The sequence below is a fragment of the Calypte anna genome, chromosome 3 (genome assembly GCF_003957555.1).
Source record: "Calypte anna isolate BGI_N300 chromosome 3, bCalAnn1_v1.p, whole genome shotgun sequence".
Classification (NCBI taxonomy): Eukaryota; Metazoa; Chordata; class Aves; order Apodiformes; family Trochilidae; genus Calypte; species Calypte anna.
The window spans coordinates 93,901,502-93,918,165 of NC_044246.1; the positions used below are offsets into that span (position 1 = coordinate 93,901,502).

Here is a 16,664-nt window from a genome sequence, read left to right on the forward strand (position 1 = left end):
AAATTACTTCGAAGATTTTCTTTTGATCATAGTCTATTTAAATTCTGTGTGCTATTTAACTGATAGAAAGAGCTATAGAACAAGCACACTATTGGTATTTCAATGCACTCACTATTATAAAAATTCTTGTGACTCAGAAAATTCTGCAAAAATACCTTTATTCATACAGATCTGTGACTGCAGGCCTGTAACTCTCAGCACCCAGGAATGCTGAGTTCCCCCAGAATACAAACTTCTTAAAGACAGGACTTGAACCTGAAATTTGTATTCAGAGGAATTATCAAGTACCTTGCTATCCATAAGCACTTTAATCACAATATCTTTTTTTGTTGCTTATTTATTTAAAAACCGTGAGTTTCTAAAAAATTATTTTCTATTCAAGAGTTAGAAGGGTAAGAAAATGCAGAAATAAGGCTTGGTTCAATCTGAACATTGTATTCTCAACTTAGTAAACGATAGCCCACAAACTATGGTTTGAATTATTGAAATAAGATAGTACTCTTCACTTAATGCTGGAGCAAACAGACAGTTTGTGTGGATGTAGATCTTGGCTATTTCCTCTTATACTCAAAGAAATTTTCCAGACATGGATATATTCATGGTATTCTAGAATATGAAGTGGTTGACCAAAAGAATGGTAGTAGGAAAGTACAACAAAACCAAAACCATTGAAGTTAATAATGATATCCTCATGCCTATTTGGAACAGTATAGTTCCACATAATGAAGTTCCTCCATACATGAAGTCATCATAACATCATTTGGAAGTTGGTGATATTGGTAGAACACCAAAATTTGTAAATTCTGTGGTAGAAGTTGCAGAAAATTTTAAAGTGCATTCAGATATTTTCCTAAATCATACATTCCAGTACAAAAATTACTTACGGGAGATCCTGTAGCTTGTAACTATTAAATAATTCTTTCTATACAAATTAGAAATTATTTAATTTAATAACTCTTTATTATTTAAATTAATAACTCAAAATTAGTGTTTTGAAGACTGCAGTTCATAGCTTGATAGCTGTCACTCAGCATTACAATGTCTTGTCATTATTGTAGAATCATAGAATATTTGGGTTGGAAGGGACCTTAAAGGTCATCTAGTTCCATCTCCCTTGCATGGACAGGGACACCTCCCAGTAGACCAGGTTGCTCAAAGCCCTGTCCAATATGCCCTTGAACTCTTCTAGAGAGTGAGCATCCTACAGTATAATCCTACAGTGTGTGGATCTTCCTTCTCCCAGTCCCTGCCTTTGACATCTGTGAAGGTCAAAGTGAAGACTAAGCCATAAAAATCATTGAGTACCTGAGCCTTCTCCATATCCCAAATGACCACGTCTCCTGTTTCCTTCTGGAGAGGGCCCACATTTTCCCTAGTCTTTCTTTTATCACTGAGGTAGCAATAGAAGCTTTCCTTGCTGCCCTTGATTCTATCCAGGATTTAGCTTTTCTGACCTGGTCCCTAGCTCCTCGGACAACTTCTTTCATCTCCTCCTAGACTACTTGCCCTTGCTTCCATCCTCTGTAGGCTTTATTTTTACATCTAAGTGTGTTCGAGAGCTCCTTGTTCATCCACTCAGGCATCTTGGCATTCTTGTCTGCCTTCCTCTTTAACTGGATGCTTTTTTCTTGGGCTTGGAGAAGATGATCCTTGAATACTGACCAGCTTTATTGGTTTGTGTTTCCCTCCAGAGCTTTATACCATGGTACCTTACCAATCAGAGCCGTCAGAGGCCAAAGTCTGCTCTCCTGAAGTCCAGGGTAGCACGGTTGCTGCATACCTTCCTTTTTGCCCTATAGATCCAAAATTCCATGATATTGTGGTCACTGCCAAGGCAGCCCTTAAGCTTCACATTGTCCACCAGCCTGTCCTTGCTGGTGAGAATAAGGTGCAGCATAGCACCTTTTCTTGTTGTTGGTTCATTTACCACTTGGTCATCAGTGCACTCCAGTAACCTCCCGGATTGCTGATGCTTTGCTGTATTGTCCCTGTAAGAAATAGTATAGTTGTTAAAAATCCCCCATGAGGACCAGGGCTTGTGAATGTGAAGCATTTACTATAGATCTATAGAGGATCTCATTTATTTGGTCTTCCTGGACAGGTGGCCTGCAGCAGATCCTGCTGTATTATCACCTGCCCCTGCCTTCCCTTAAATCTTGACCCATGAGCTCTCCGTCAGCTGCTCATCTCTCCCCAGGTGGAGCTCCATGGACTCCAGCTGGTCATTGATGTAGAAGGCAGCTCCGCCCAGTTATCACTGCTCATTCCTGAAAAAAAAAAAGTGAAAAATACTAAGAGACAAGAACACAGGACATGGAAACAATATAGATAGAATGGAATATACAGGACTATGGAACTATTTCCAGGAAAGAAAATAAATGGCTCAGCAGTCTTAATTTCAGATGGAAGTATCAGAGCATTTCAAACTTCTGCCTGCTCCATTAGGAAAAATCTATTTACTTAAGCCTCAACTTGAGCTGCAAAAATACTGACTGGAAGGGGATGAAGTGGGAAAACCAAAACTCTTGTTTGTATTTAGGATTTGTAAGGCATTTTTATTTGACTGATGAAAAGTAGATCCATAAAGATTTAGGGCATGAAGTTTAAACCTTGTCAGTATCAAAATTTACAAACAGCGTCATCTTAAAGGAAATTTTATTTCTGTAGAAAGACAAGAGTCTCAGTGAGTAATATGAGATATTGTTTCATGATGAACCATCTGGAAAAACAGACCCCAAAATGTCAGATATCAAAGTACAGCCAAATCTCATGTAATTTCTGTACTAAACAAACTGTCAAGTTGCACTTACTTTCACCAAAGGGGTTAGATTTCATAAGAAGACAGTGAGAGTTGTATTATTTAGACAGTTATTTTAAAATACAAATGAACTGAAAAACACACAGTATCACATTCAGGAAGGTATTGTTTTTGTCTGTTTTTTTATAGAATTTTGTTCTAATAAATACAGGAGATCTGTTCTCACACATTGTGAAAAAAAATTCCATTCTGTTCTGGCTTCTACACATCATACTTTAATGCACTATAGCTGTTGCATATTTCTGTTTCAGTGCTGACTTTCCCTAATTAATTGACTTCATGATCAAGATTACTTGCTTTAAATTGCTTTTTGACTTCAAAGAAAGTTTTTAATTTTATAACAGGAATGTCATTCTATCATCATACCATAGCCCTGCTAATTCTGCTGGTCCTTCTCTTTGCAAGGAAGTTCTTAAAAACATTGAATTATATAATCTGTACAGCAGTATTTAAGCTGTCTTGTTCATTTGGAGCATTTTTGCTTACTGAGCAGAGATGATATTCAATTTTCAGTTGTACTGAAAACTGAGAACAATAGTTCTGCTTATCTGTTGTTGAAAAGAGAGAATATGCATAAAGTATATTCCCTCTTTCTCTTTCCAAATCCTTCAGAAGGGTAAGAAAAAAATAAAAAGAAAAAAATAAAAGAAAAGGAAAATAAAAAGACTATTTAATATAGTAGAATTACCATATTGGTTAAAGACAATAAAATGGCACAGTGTGTGGCAGCAACATGACATAGTAATTGGTACAATCACAGTGTATAATCTTATAATCTTTGTGTTTCAGTTATACCATTCATGTTTTGTGGGGCAGTTCTGAAAATGCATTTTAAACAAAAATTGAGTTTAATGTTGAAATATTTTCTTAATTAATATTCTCTTAAAAACCCAATGCTGTGGGAAGAATTCACCAGAGCAGAGAATATCAGTGAAGAGCTGTTATCTGCTTATCTATGTTTTTTTCAATCTTTGTCTTTACTTTCTTCAGCTGTAGGCCTTGCTGCCTGTCCAGAACCAGTAATTCCTAACAATGGGATCAAATCAGGAGATAGATATATGGTGAATGATGTTTTATCATTTCAGTGTGAGCCAGGATATACATTACAGGTATTTCTTTCTCTCTTTCTTTCTTTTTTTCTTCAAAGTATATGCACTGTGGAATAATTGCAATTAAATGGCAATAGACTGACCCAAACCCTGTTTTAATGAAGAGTCTGTAGTGTGTCCAGTAGAGTTGATTGAAGTAGACCCTTTGTGAGTACTCCCACATTATAAACCTATGAATGTGTAGCATGTCTGGCCATCAGCAAATCTGAGCTGGCAAATCTTGCCTTAGATAAACATACCATCAAGCAGTAAAAATTATCAAAATGGAAAAGGAAACATCATAGTTGAAGTGTTGTGTCTAGAAAATTATTTCAGTACTCTGCTTATTGAAACTGTACTGGAAGTGGCTCCTTTAGGTGAAATTTTAACTACTGTGATAGAAATAAATCATGGAATTTTTATAGTCTGCTTAGAAATTGTAGCAGTTAGTTTCTAAAGCAATTTTATTAATGTTAACTCTACTCTTAAAAACCTTCCAAGAAAAAAAAATAAATTACAAATTAGTTCCCAGATTGGAGATGTTCAGTGTATAGACTGGTTTAGTTTCCCATGGTAAACATGTTATTGAGCTACTGTGTGTAAATGTCACAGTGCTGTGTAAATCTAAGATTTAAAGCTTTTTTCTTGCCTCCTTAGTCCCTCAGATTTATTTTTGTATCTTTCACCACTGGTGCAATACATCGAAAACATCAGAGCTCAGAAACTCTTGGGTGGCAATAGATCCCACTCAAGACAATGTAAAAGCATACTACTATGTCAGAGGTAGAATATCACAACTTCTGCTCCAGAGGAGGGTGAACTCATTGATGCCCATCTGATGTTTGACTATTCAGTGCTCTGACAGCATTCAGGATGAACCTTTTAGCTTTAGGCTGTCCACGTGAACTAACACCTCTACTTGAAAAGTCTGCTTAGGTAATGGTTACTTTTTGGTCATGTGTTATGAGTACCGAGTCACGTTTTTAACCTATACCATGCTCTTTAAATTTATAGCAGGACTTCAGACAGTTTGTATCAGAAGCATCCCATATCCATAGCAAAAAAAGATACTGTCACACATGTATAATAATAACTAGAAAATGCTAAAGACTTGGGTACGGTAAAGCCTACTCTACTCATCCTAAACGCTCACTGTTCATTTAATGGTCTGCGGATTGCTTACAAGCTAGCTGATGGTTCACATGTAAAATATTTAAGTTTTTGTACCTCCAGCAAAAGAAAATTCTGTATTATTTCAGAATAATCTACTGGTTTAAAACTTTTGACTTGGAATTATTAACTTTATTTTTCCCTGTTTCATCTTTCCCTTACATCATCCTCTGTAGTAGCAGTAATGTCGGTAAGAAAATGAGAGACATACAAGATTTGATTCAATATTTTTATTATATGGGCCCTTCAAAAGGACTGCTTAACATTAGAGCTTGACTCTCACATAGATTCTGATTCCCATCTAGAGGTTGCTAATGAACTATTAGCCTTTTTCTATTTCAAAGTGGCATTAAAATAAGTATATCATGAAATGCCATACTCTACTGATACTTCTGTATTTCTACAGCCAAGGGAAAGGTATGGGAACTGAAATTTGATCTTTAGTGCTATTGATTTGCTAGAATGGGGTCCTGGGATGGTTATGGCTTAGGTGGAGTATCATAGTTCACTGTCACAAGCCAGACAGTGTTCCAGGCTAGGCAGTTTGTATTGGGACATTGTTTTGCAGGTGAAATGGGAAGAAAAAAGTAAAGATATACAAGACAATGTGCATTTAGCCTCAAGACTAAAAATCAAGCCCAAGAACTTCCACTATTATGCAGCTTTATGCGTTCTCATAGTATTCTTTTTTGTAGGCATTGAGCAAATTTGTTATTAATCCATAGACAATCCAATGCAAAATCTATCTGGAAGTCAGCTTTATAATAAGCTTGATTACACAACAATAACTGTATTGTATTTTAAAATTTGTTTGATTAAATCAAAAGTAATCTCTTTTTTGCTTCTTTGAGCAAATTCCTATTTTGAATATTTTTAGAAAAATTGTGTAGAACTGATTATTTATTTTTACTCAGTTCCTCATGATGGTGAAAAGATCAGGATCTGATGGTGATGCTGGTAGGACTGTCATATAGAATCTTAGAATCCTCGTAGTTAGTAAGGACCTTCAAGATCGCCAAGTCCAACTATCAGTCCTACATCACCTAAAATACTAAATCCTCTCCCAAAGTTCCACATCTACCCATTTTTTGAATACTCCCAGGGACTGCAACTTCACCACCTCTCTGGGGCAGCCATTTCAAATGCTTCACCATTCTTTCAGTGAAGAAATTTTTCTAATATGTAATCTTAATCTCCCCTGGCACAACTTGAAACAATTTAATCTTGTCCTGTTGCTAAATTACTAGGGAAAAGAGGCCAACAGCCACCTCACTAAAATTTCCTTTGAGGTAGTTGTAGAGAGCAATGAGGTCTTCTCTCAACCTCCTCTTCTCCTGGCTTAACAGCTCCAGTTCCTTCAGCCTCTCCTCATAAGACCTGTTCTCTAGACCCCTCCTAATCAGCCTAGCTGTCCTTCTCTGTAGTCAATGATCACATATTTGTCAAGAGATGATTAGCACCTCATTGCTGTTATCCAGGTCACTGCTTTTGAGACATTAAAACTGAAATATGTGTATGCAAACATCTGATAGTTGAGTAAGTCTATACCAAGGATTTGATAGAAAAAAGGGGGAAAACTTATCCATTACTTTCTTCTGGAGATGGCATGATATTTAATAAAATTTGTTCCATAAAAACAAACTAATATGAACAATCTCTTCAGGCTCTCATTGTTACACGAGAGATAAACAGTCACACACTTCCAAGGGCTGATTCATGATAAGATTTTGTGTTAGGACAGCTACCTTACTCTGAAAGTATCATCTATCTTCACCGATGAGGATATCAAAAGTTTAGCATGGGTATCTAAACTGCTTAGTTTTGGTGCAACTCCTACTTGCATTGCCCATTATGTTAAATACTCTTCTCTCACTACTTTTTCAAATACAAAATGTCTGAATTTTGCATACAGAAAAAGGGGATGATTCAGCTTCTATGAAATGGTTTAGAAATAGATAGATAAACCCTCAAGATACAGCTTCATTGAATTTTCTGTTCTTGCTTAAAGTAGTACTGCTGAAATATTGAGGAAGAGTGGTAACACTACAATATGACTACTTCAGAAGTTGTTGGAATAAGTACAGGAATCCTTTTGAAGATACATACTGTTATCCCTGACTTGGTGCTTGGGATCTATTTTTACTTAGAAAAAATCAGAAATGTAAATTAATAAATAGAGTATTAGTATAAACCAATCATGTATTTTTAAGGAAGAGATCTGCACATAAAAAGCTGATCTGTGTTAATGCTAAACTTTAATATGCTGTGTATATCACTGTCAGAAAACCAGATAAGATCTTTTCTCTGTATGCACATGAATATGACTAATCATGCTTTTGTTTCTACACTTACAGGGATTCTATAATGAAATAACTTAATATAATTTCATGTCATATTGTTCCTTAACTGTTCTTCTTATCTCTGTTTCTGTACATATAAAAATTTAATCCTAGCTCTGGTATCTGACTTATATAAAAAATGGTTTCATAATCTTGGCTAAACTGTAAAACAAGACCCTCTATATCCACATTCAATAGTAAAGAGTTGGAAGATTTTTTAATGTTTATGAGAATTTCTATGCTGTAGAAATTTCTCACAGCTGGACTCTGCTGTAAGAAAGTGAATAGCATTTTATAAATAGTGTAGTTGCTTGGACAGGACAAGTAAAAATGGCTCCAAATTAAAACCAAATAATAATAATGAAAACAAGGGTCTACAAGGCATAATATGTTTGATATTCAACAAGTGTAGATCAGCATAAATTTGCAGATTCTTTTTTTACATTTTTTTTTTTTTTTTCCACTCTATCTGTGAACTTACCTTCAGTCTTTAGCGAACATATTCACAGCTAGCAATAACAATAAGGTGTGAATTAGTTTATAATTGAGACTTACCAGAAAAGTCATAGAGCTCAAACTACTGCCTGGAGCTACATAAGAAAGGTAATTGCTAGCTGTAGGATTAAGTGTCTCCCCCCAGGAGGGAACTTTAAAAGACTGAAATCAGAGTATGCTCTTATTGAGAAGAGGCTTGAAGCCAGAGGAATAATTTCATTTTATTTTCTGAAAGATCATTTCTAGGCCATTTTACTTCTTTTCCTGACTGTGGTAGTTAAATTATGGCTTCCCCTTGATTCACATCAGAGACATGCAATCACTGAAGACAAGGAAGAGAGAATAGATTAAAACTGGGAACATTGCATTAATTAAATTATTCAAAACTTCATCCATTTTGCAAGTAACTAAGATGACACAATAAGTCCATACGTGTTTTTGTTTTAAAATAAAATGTTCCTTTAAAAAAGAGTATTTTACCAAATTGTTATCAATTAGTAGTATTTGTATAAGGAAAAGGCTAATTTCATTTTGTTATAATTTTACAGAGAATTTTTTCTTCAAAGCCATTTTCTGGAAGTGCTTCATTTGTCTTTCAGAAGCTGATTGTCTAAAAATATTTAACTAAATGACTAATTTACGTAATTTTGTTCTAGAGTTCCATACATATAAATACGAACTTGATTCAAGATAGTATGTTTGGTTTCTTTTTTGTAAACATACCAAAGATGGAGAATTAATTTCATCAAATGGATTTTCTTTAATGTAGTTTACTTATTTTATTTTTTCCTTTATTTTATGAGAATTTGATTGCTTGGACAAATAATATTTAAATAAGTCTTTGTATTATATTGATGATATTTGCTACCATACGAACTACTATACTCTTCATACAGATGAAAAAAAATAAAGAGGAAATCTTAAATGACTTGCCCAGGTTTCTGTATTGAAATTATTAATACAGGAACTAAAAGGGTTCCATGTCTCAGTGTTTAGATTGGACTCTCATTTCTTCCAGTTCATTCAGCATTCACCTCCCAACAGCAGAATGCGTAAAATCTGAGTTCCTCATAGGACAGAATTCTCAAAAAAAACCCAAAACAAACAAACAACAGTCTGTGCTACTCTTTTCAGCTTCATCTTATTTCAGGCTGCACTTACCAGTGTGAGCAAAACTGGGAGGATTGCCCCTGGGCATCCACTCTTTGGAGGTTACAGACATGCTATTTTTCACTTCCAGCTATCACATGATTCTGCTTGGTTCTTGTGATGTTTTTTTAAAAATAGGCAGAGAAATTAAACATGACAGCTAAATAAAAAGGGACTGGTACTTTCATGGCTGTCTGCTGAGTTGTTGCATGTGTGCAGTGGGTCATGTTGTGTGGCCATGTAAGAATTCAAGGCCTGCTGGTAATTATGGATGACTCTCTTGGCCTTGTCCACATTCATATAGTCTGTAATAAGCAGATATGTAACAAATTCCTCTCTAAGTCTGTACTACTCACTCAGAGCAATGGTTGATGGTTGATTCACTCGCTCCAGAATACAGCCTGAAAATAAACTAGTATGTTTACACTATGGATGGGAACTCTGGAATTGACATATGTAGCAAATACATTTGGCCATGGGAATGCATGTAGTCAGCAGCTTCAGTCTGGTAACCAGCTTTATATTTAGTCAAAAATGTGAAGAGGTTCTCAGGTTATCAAAGGAAGAGTGTTTTAGAACATTTATCCAGTAGTAAAATAAGAACATAAAACCTGAGGTATTTGAAGATAGATTTTAATTCATAAAAGTAATTATAATGCAGTTGGTTGATAAAACTAAAAACAAATGTAAGATGATTTAGGAGGTCCTCTGTTCTTCTGTTCTCCTGGAAAGTCCATAATGAGTATCTACAATCTACTATTTTGACCTTTCCAAACAGGGCCGTTCTCATATTTCCTGTATGCCAGGAACAGTTCGACGCTGGAACTATCCATCTCCTCTCTGCATTGGTATGGATACTTACTCGTTTTCAGTATGTTCTGAACATCAGTCAGATGAAAGTCCCGGCTTTGTCATTTTTATTGTTCCTTCTCTTAATGCTGTTTAATTACAAACTTTTTAAAGTTTTCATTTGTGCCTGTGAAATGCAGAAAAATAACAGGATTTCTTTATATGTACTCGATACGCTATTTAAAAATATTGTGATAGTGGGCAAAGGAAGAAACTGCCATTTATTTTATTTACCATTGTTCAGTTTGTCTGGAATACTCTGCTTGGAATCTGGCTGAATCTCTTCAGAAGAGACAGGAAATTAACGAATTCCTTTTGCAGTGTGCTCAGCTTGGAGAACCTTCTCAAAAGAATGTCAGGTCATGCAGGCAGCCTAGGAGACTTCTTCAAGATGCAGGTGGCTTTCTGCAGTGCAGAGCAGCAATGAAGTCAGTCCTTTAGGGGTGGTGAAATTTTTAAAAGTTCTAGGGATCCAGTAAAAGGCTAGCTCTTTTCATCTCAAAAAGCTGTTAAATGATGCTGAGTTAAAGAACAAAACTAAAAAGAATTTCCCTTTTAAGCACACAAACCTTAACCAACATATCTGAGTTTTTCCTCTTTAGATAACAACCTTGTTCTGCTGTACTGTTTCTTCATTGAATAGTTTGAAAGAATCAAAATTCTGGTGCCTTTTGGCATGCTTATTTCAAGAAAAAGTAGGAATGGAGGGGCGTGAAGCACATCTTCCTCATAATGTTCTGTTACTTCAGCTTTGAGAAATACATTACTCAGTGAATGCTTTTAACTTTAATATTCAGCAAACGCTGTCCCTTTTAGCTTCATATCTTATATCAAGTCTAAACCTACCCTCTTTTAGTTGAAAACCATTACCACTTATCACAACAGGCCCTGCTAAAAAGTTTGTCACCATCTTTTTTACAGGACCCCTTCAAGTACTGAAAGGCTGCAATAAGGTCTTCCTGGAGCCTTCTTTTTTCCAGGCTGAACAATCACAACTCTCTCAGCCTTTCCTCATAGGAGAGGTGCTACAGCCCTCTGATAATTTCTTCATCTAAACCCACTCCAACAGGTCCATGTCTTTCTTGAGTAAAGGATTCCAGAACTGGACACAGTACTACAAGTGAGGGTCTCACAATAATGGAGTCGAGAGGCAGAATCACCCCCCTGAAGCTGCTGGCCACGCTTCTTTTGACTCATCTCAGGATATGGTTGGCTTCTTGGGCTGCTAATGCACATCACTGGCTTGTGCATTTTCATCCACCAGTACATCCTAGTCTTCTCAGCACTGCTCTCTATCCCTTCATCCCCCAGTCTATCTATATTGGTCTGACAGGTTACCACAGCTCATATGCAGGACCTTGCACTTGGCCATGTAGACACTTATGAGGTTTGCATGGGCCCACTTCTCAAGCTTAGCTAGGTCCTGGATGGCATCCAATCTCTCAGGTGTGTCGATTTAGTTCCTATTTACCAACAGTGTGCTCATTTCCCCCCCCGCCTTTAATTCATGGAATTTTGCTGTCCTGGAAGCTAAAATACCCCAAGAAGACATACCAACCCTTGAAACATGGCATTCCACCACCACCTCTGACCCTTAAAATGTTGGATTTTTTTGAAATGTAAACCAAAAACTGTTTTTTAAAACTAAATAATGTATTTAACATTGCAGGGAGGTAGAGATATTTGAGAAGTTTGAAGCATTTCTCAGCTTTTGAATGGAGCTTTTAATATTGTGATTCAGTTTCTTTTATGGTCTAACCAGTAGTTTATTTTCATTTTTTTCAGTACCATTACCACAACTCACAGTATCATAGTTCTGCTACCAGATCATACATCACTGTTACACCTGGCATGAAGGCTCATAGACTTAAGAGTAATGATTCTGCAAATAATAAATACAATTTAGCTTTATGTCATCCTAGATTATTCAAATGGCTTTTCATTCTCCAAAGACATGAATATGCTGAAGCGTTTAGATAGTAAGCAAAGAATACTTTTCTTATGCAGCTGATATGTTCTCTCTCTGACTTAAGCAGATAACTTTTTTGTGTTTTTGCTTTTAAATTCAAGGGTGGTTTTAGCTGTATTAACTAGCAGAAATACGTCTGCATCATATATCAGAGTCATAATTCACTTTAATTCCGGATTTGTTCCTCTAAATATGAAGCCTGTTTTAACACAGCACCAAATGTTTTAAACCATAACTGACAAGCTGAGACAATGTGTTACCCAGTCTTTATAAGCAACTACACATTTGCAGTAAAATCACAGGGAACATATTGCATGAAATAAATATTTTGCTTTAACTTGAGTTATTTGCTTTTTTTTTTTTTTCTCTTTCATGAGGAAAGCTTTGACTGTGATAAATTTCAGTGCTTAGGGTTAAAATGATAAGTACAGTTTTTCAATTAACAATAACCAAATATTAAGAAATAATATTATTTATAGATACAGTGACCTCCTTTTTATTTTTAATAGCTGAATGTGGTGGAACACTGACAAACATGGGTGGTGTGATCCTGAGCCCAGGTTTTCCTGGAAATTACCCTAGTAACTTAGATTGCACATGGAAAATTTTATTGCCTATTGGATATGGTAAGTAAACTTCGATTTGAAGAGCAATTGTTTGTAATCATCAGCTTTAAATATATATAACAACATTCTGATTTCTCATATGTGGTAGATTTTATACAGTTAATGCATTGTGAACCCCTCACATAATTATATGCTTTTGAATTGAAACTGGTAGTTTAAAAATACATCTTTGCCAAAGCAACTTGATTTGTGTAAAACGCAGCCTTTCTTGGAAACTAATATAGGAGCAAATGACATTTGTCTCGTGAAGATATATCAGATGAAATAGACAATGAGACTTCTAAATTAATTAGTGGTCTTCTGTGTAAGATCCTCTCATTATCCTCTAAATGACTTTTTAGCAGTATTTCTGATGTTCTATAAAAGTGGACAAAACCTCTTTTCTAGCACTATGAAATTGTTTAAAAACATCCTAAAACTATCTCCCAATTACCAGGTAACATTTGTCAACTTAGGAACTCTATGTTTTCATTAAATCTCTTGTCAAATCTCTAATATTTTCAGCAATAAATAAGAATTAGATAGAGAGGGTAATAATGGGTAAAAAGAGATCTGTAAGTGCACATATAAAACACAGTCTTCTATCATCAGAAGTAAAAATGGAATTATGGTTTTAACAGGTACATAGTGTTCATGCCATTGTTATATCATTGCATTCAAAAATATTAGAGGTTATTTTTTACCATAAAGTTGGTCCAGGGATCTTTTTTCCAAAGCCTCTGTCAGATAATCCACAGGTAAATTATTTATGCTACGTTTAAATAGTGTGATGGATGTGATGTTTCACAGAGAAATTCCGCTGCGAAATCTTGGATATTATTTTAAATTACAACCCAATTACTTGGGTGCTGTTTGTCTACATTCATTTTGTTGGATCATATTAGATACATGTCACTGAAACATAGAAAACATTTCCAAAATTGAATAATGCTCCAGGACTTCTTTTTTTGTTGCTGTTGTTCCCTCATGAACATATAATGATTGATTCAAATCCACTGGAATAATTAACCTGGCAGTGACTTCACATCACAGTAAATATTGCTTTATTCCAACCCATTTATTCCAACTTTGTAACTGATTGAATTCTGTGATATTATTGACTTATTCTCAGATATTATTGACACAAGTGGGGTTAACTAAAGTCCAACAGTAAATTGTGGAAGCTAAATGTGTCCCACAGTGTAGTGATCCGTTCATTACAAAGATACTGATCATATAAAAGAAGACACTAATAAAATTAAAACATTTTAAATTGATGGAAAGTATCTTTTCAAGTGAGTTGCAGTGATAGTGCAGTGATTTCAGGTACCTGTTAATTGATTAACATTTGTACAAGAAGATGAGCTCAGCTTGGAATTTAGAGTCTATTCCAGTGGGAGAGGAAATCCAGTTGAGAGGGCAGGAAGGAGTATAATTATAGTTTTTTCCAGATAATGATTAATTTCCTGTAGCCATCAGTTTTATTCTGTAAAATTTTATGTAAGAATTTTTTTTTTGTAGAAACCTTTTATTTATCAAATAAAATTGACAATTCTAAACTCTGTAAACTTGGAGTTAGTGCTTGAGTGACACAAAATATATCCTCTGACTGAAATTAACATATTTGAAAATTTTGTTTATGTATCTGTCTAAAATGTGGCTAGTTTAGGAAGTTTAAATTTTTAAATGTTACTGGTAGATCTACTTTTTGCTTTTCTATACTGAGTAAAACTGAATGAGTGACTTACCCTGATGATGAATCTGGAAGGTACACTCCTGGAATGAAGAATGTGCCTCTACCACTATTTAAGAATGTCAGACAGAGAGTTAAGACATCCAGTATTTCACATGGTTTTGTTAGCTCATTCAGTGATTTTGTTCTATTCCATTCCAGCCAGTTCTTCACAGTCTACCAGAGCAAGGTTAGGCCCAAGCAGTGCAGTTGCAAATTACTCGATACTGCTTGGCTTTTAAACCATGGGTTCATCTTTTGATATTGTAAATACACCTGAATTCCAAGTCCACAGTCCAAATGAAGAACTGTCAGAATGTAAAACCACCTCTTCCCATGACATTAGGCTCATAGTTCTGACTGTGCATCATTTTGGGAGTCCTCTCTTCCCCTTTCATTTTGTGAGAAAGGCCTGGTTCTTCTGGGGAGGGTTTTTGGCAAATGATGCTGAGCAAGCACCTGTCAGCAGTCTAGAGTTTAGTGCATCTTATAGCACTGCATAGAGTAGAATGGCTCTAGAGGTACACTGTCCCAAGCTGGAGAGAAAGCATATATAGTCAGGAAAAGCAAGGTATAGTAGATAGTGGAACTAGGTAGGTAAAACTTACTGTCTCTGAAAAATGACACTGTCAGTGTTCTTCCCAGGTGCTGAGCCGATACTGCGCCTCTGTTGTAGAGGCCTGGCGCAGTAATGCTGTTTCAGCAGGATTTGTAACATGCTCTCCAGAAATTGCTTCTGTTGGCTGGTTTAGGAACCTGATAAATACTTGGTTGTTGACATTGTAACCTTGTTTCATTGGTCTCTTTATGTGTAGTTATATTTATCATATATTTAGAATTTCCAACTCTTGCGATACTTAGCAGCTATTTCCCTAATTTAATTATCCCATTTTGAATGGTAACTAGACTATAAATGTAGTGCCTATAATATTTATTATGACTCGGGTTTGTTGAGATTTTTTTGTTGGTGGTGGTGGTTGGTTGGGTTTTTTGTATCTGAAGCATGTATTATAAAAGCTCTGTTTTCAATTTTTCTTTCCTTCTAAATGCTGCAGGTGCACACATTCAGTTTCTGAATTTCTCAACTGAAGCAAATCATGATTTCCTTGAAATTCAGAATGGAGCTTACCACACCAGCTCTATGATTGGCCAGTTTAGTGGAATGGAACTCCCATCACCCTTGCTAAGTACTACTCATGAAACACTTGTCCATTTTTACAGTGATCACTCAGAAAACAGGCAAGGATTCAAGCTGACATACCAAGGTAAGCAGGAATCAGCACAGTAATCTTTGTGGTTAAAAAGGGGGGAAATTTTTTTTTTTCTTTAAATGGTATTTTAAAATATGTGGATTATTTATTCCAGACTGTTGGAACTTTTTCACAACTGAAGTTGTGCTGAATTGGGATCTTTCTATTACTGATGTAAAAACCTGAAGCCCAAATTATTTCACTTGTCACATAGCTGATAACCATTTCCATGCCATTAAGGTGCACTGTTACTGGAAAATACTACCAATATGCACTATCTTGTTTTCCAGTTCATATAATCTTGCTATATTAAATGTAATGAATGAGGACTTTGAAATATAGCATGAGTTACTTCAAATATTGAGGTGAATTTTTTTATAATTCTTATATTTTGAGGTCTAGATTTATGTGGAAATTAACAGCAAATAAAAAGATACCAAATAACACACATTCTGTATCTGCATTTTCAAGTATATCTAGTCAGTGTTTGAGCATGTGAAAATTTTGTGGTCATCTACTCGACTTTTTTCCTCATCTTTGTTGCTTTTTTCTTTTTTTTTTCCCCATTGATGGCAAGTAAGCATCAACAATTCATGCATAGTTCTAAATGTTAAAATAGTCTTACTGGAAACTGTTGAACACCATTGCAGGACCTGAACAGTTTAAAAAAATGGAATGGCTGGTTGAATTCTCACCTAACTCCAGTGAGGTTGATTCTTGCCACCTTATTCTAGGCTCTCAGATAACTTGGTTAGGTTTTCATATATGTATATATGTGTGTGTGTATATATATATATATATATGTGTGTGCGCGCACATGTGTGCGCATGTGTATATGCATGTATGTATTTAAGCCTATAGGTTTGTATAAACGTGTAGGTGATATTGGTTAATCCCAGTGGACAGTTAAACACCACACAGCTGCTTGCTTACCTCCTTCCCATCCCCAGTGGTATAAGGAGAAGAGGTAAAGAATAGTAAATCAAGAAAACTTCAGGGTCAAAACAATAAAACACATTGTTTAATAGGTAAAGAAAAAGGGCCAGGAGAAAGAAAAAAAAAATTATACAACTCATCACCTGCCACCAGCAAACTACTGCCTAGCTAGTTCCCAAGCATCACAGCCAGCCCCCTTACAATATTTCGTTGCATTCACACATGTATACACTTGTAGTTAGATAATATGTAGGCAAGGGATGG

The 16,664-nt window shown here is 35.6% G+C and overlaps 1 protein-coding gene across 1 annotated transcript in view; it reads left to right on the top strand.

Moving 5' to 3' along the window:
• CSMD1 (CUB and Sushi multiple domains 1) overlaps positions 1-16,664 on the top strand; it is a 945,929-nt gene that overhangs the window by 832,759 nt on the left and 96,506 nt on the right. Inside the window, exons 38-41 of the mRNA XM_030448332.1 lie at positions 3,809-3,927; positions 9,838-9,907; positions 12,387-12,503; positions 15,270-15,479. Coding sequence (XP_030304192.1) covers positions 3,809-3,927; positions 9,838-9,907; positions 12,387-12,503; positions 15,270-15,479 — 516 coding nt within the window. The remainder of the gene's footprint in view (positions 1-3,808; positions 3,928-9,837; positions 9,908-12,386; positions 12,504-15,269; positions 15,480-16,664) is intronic.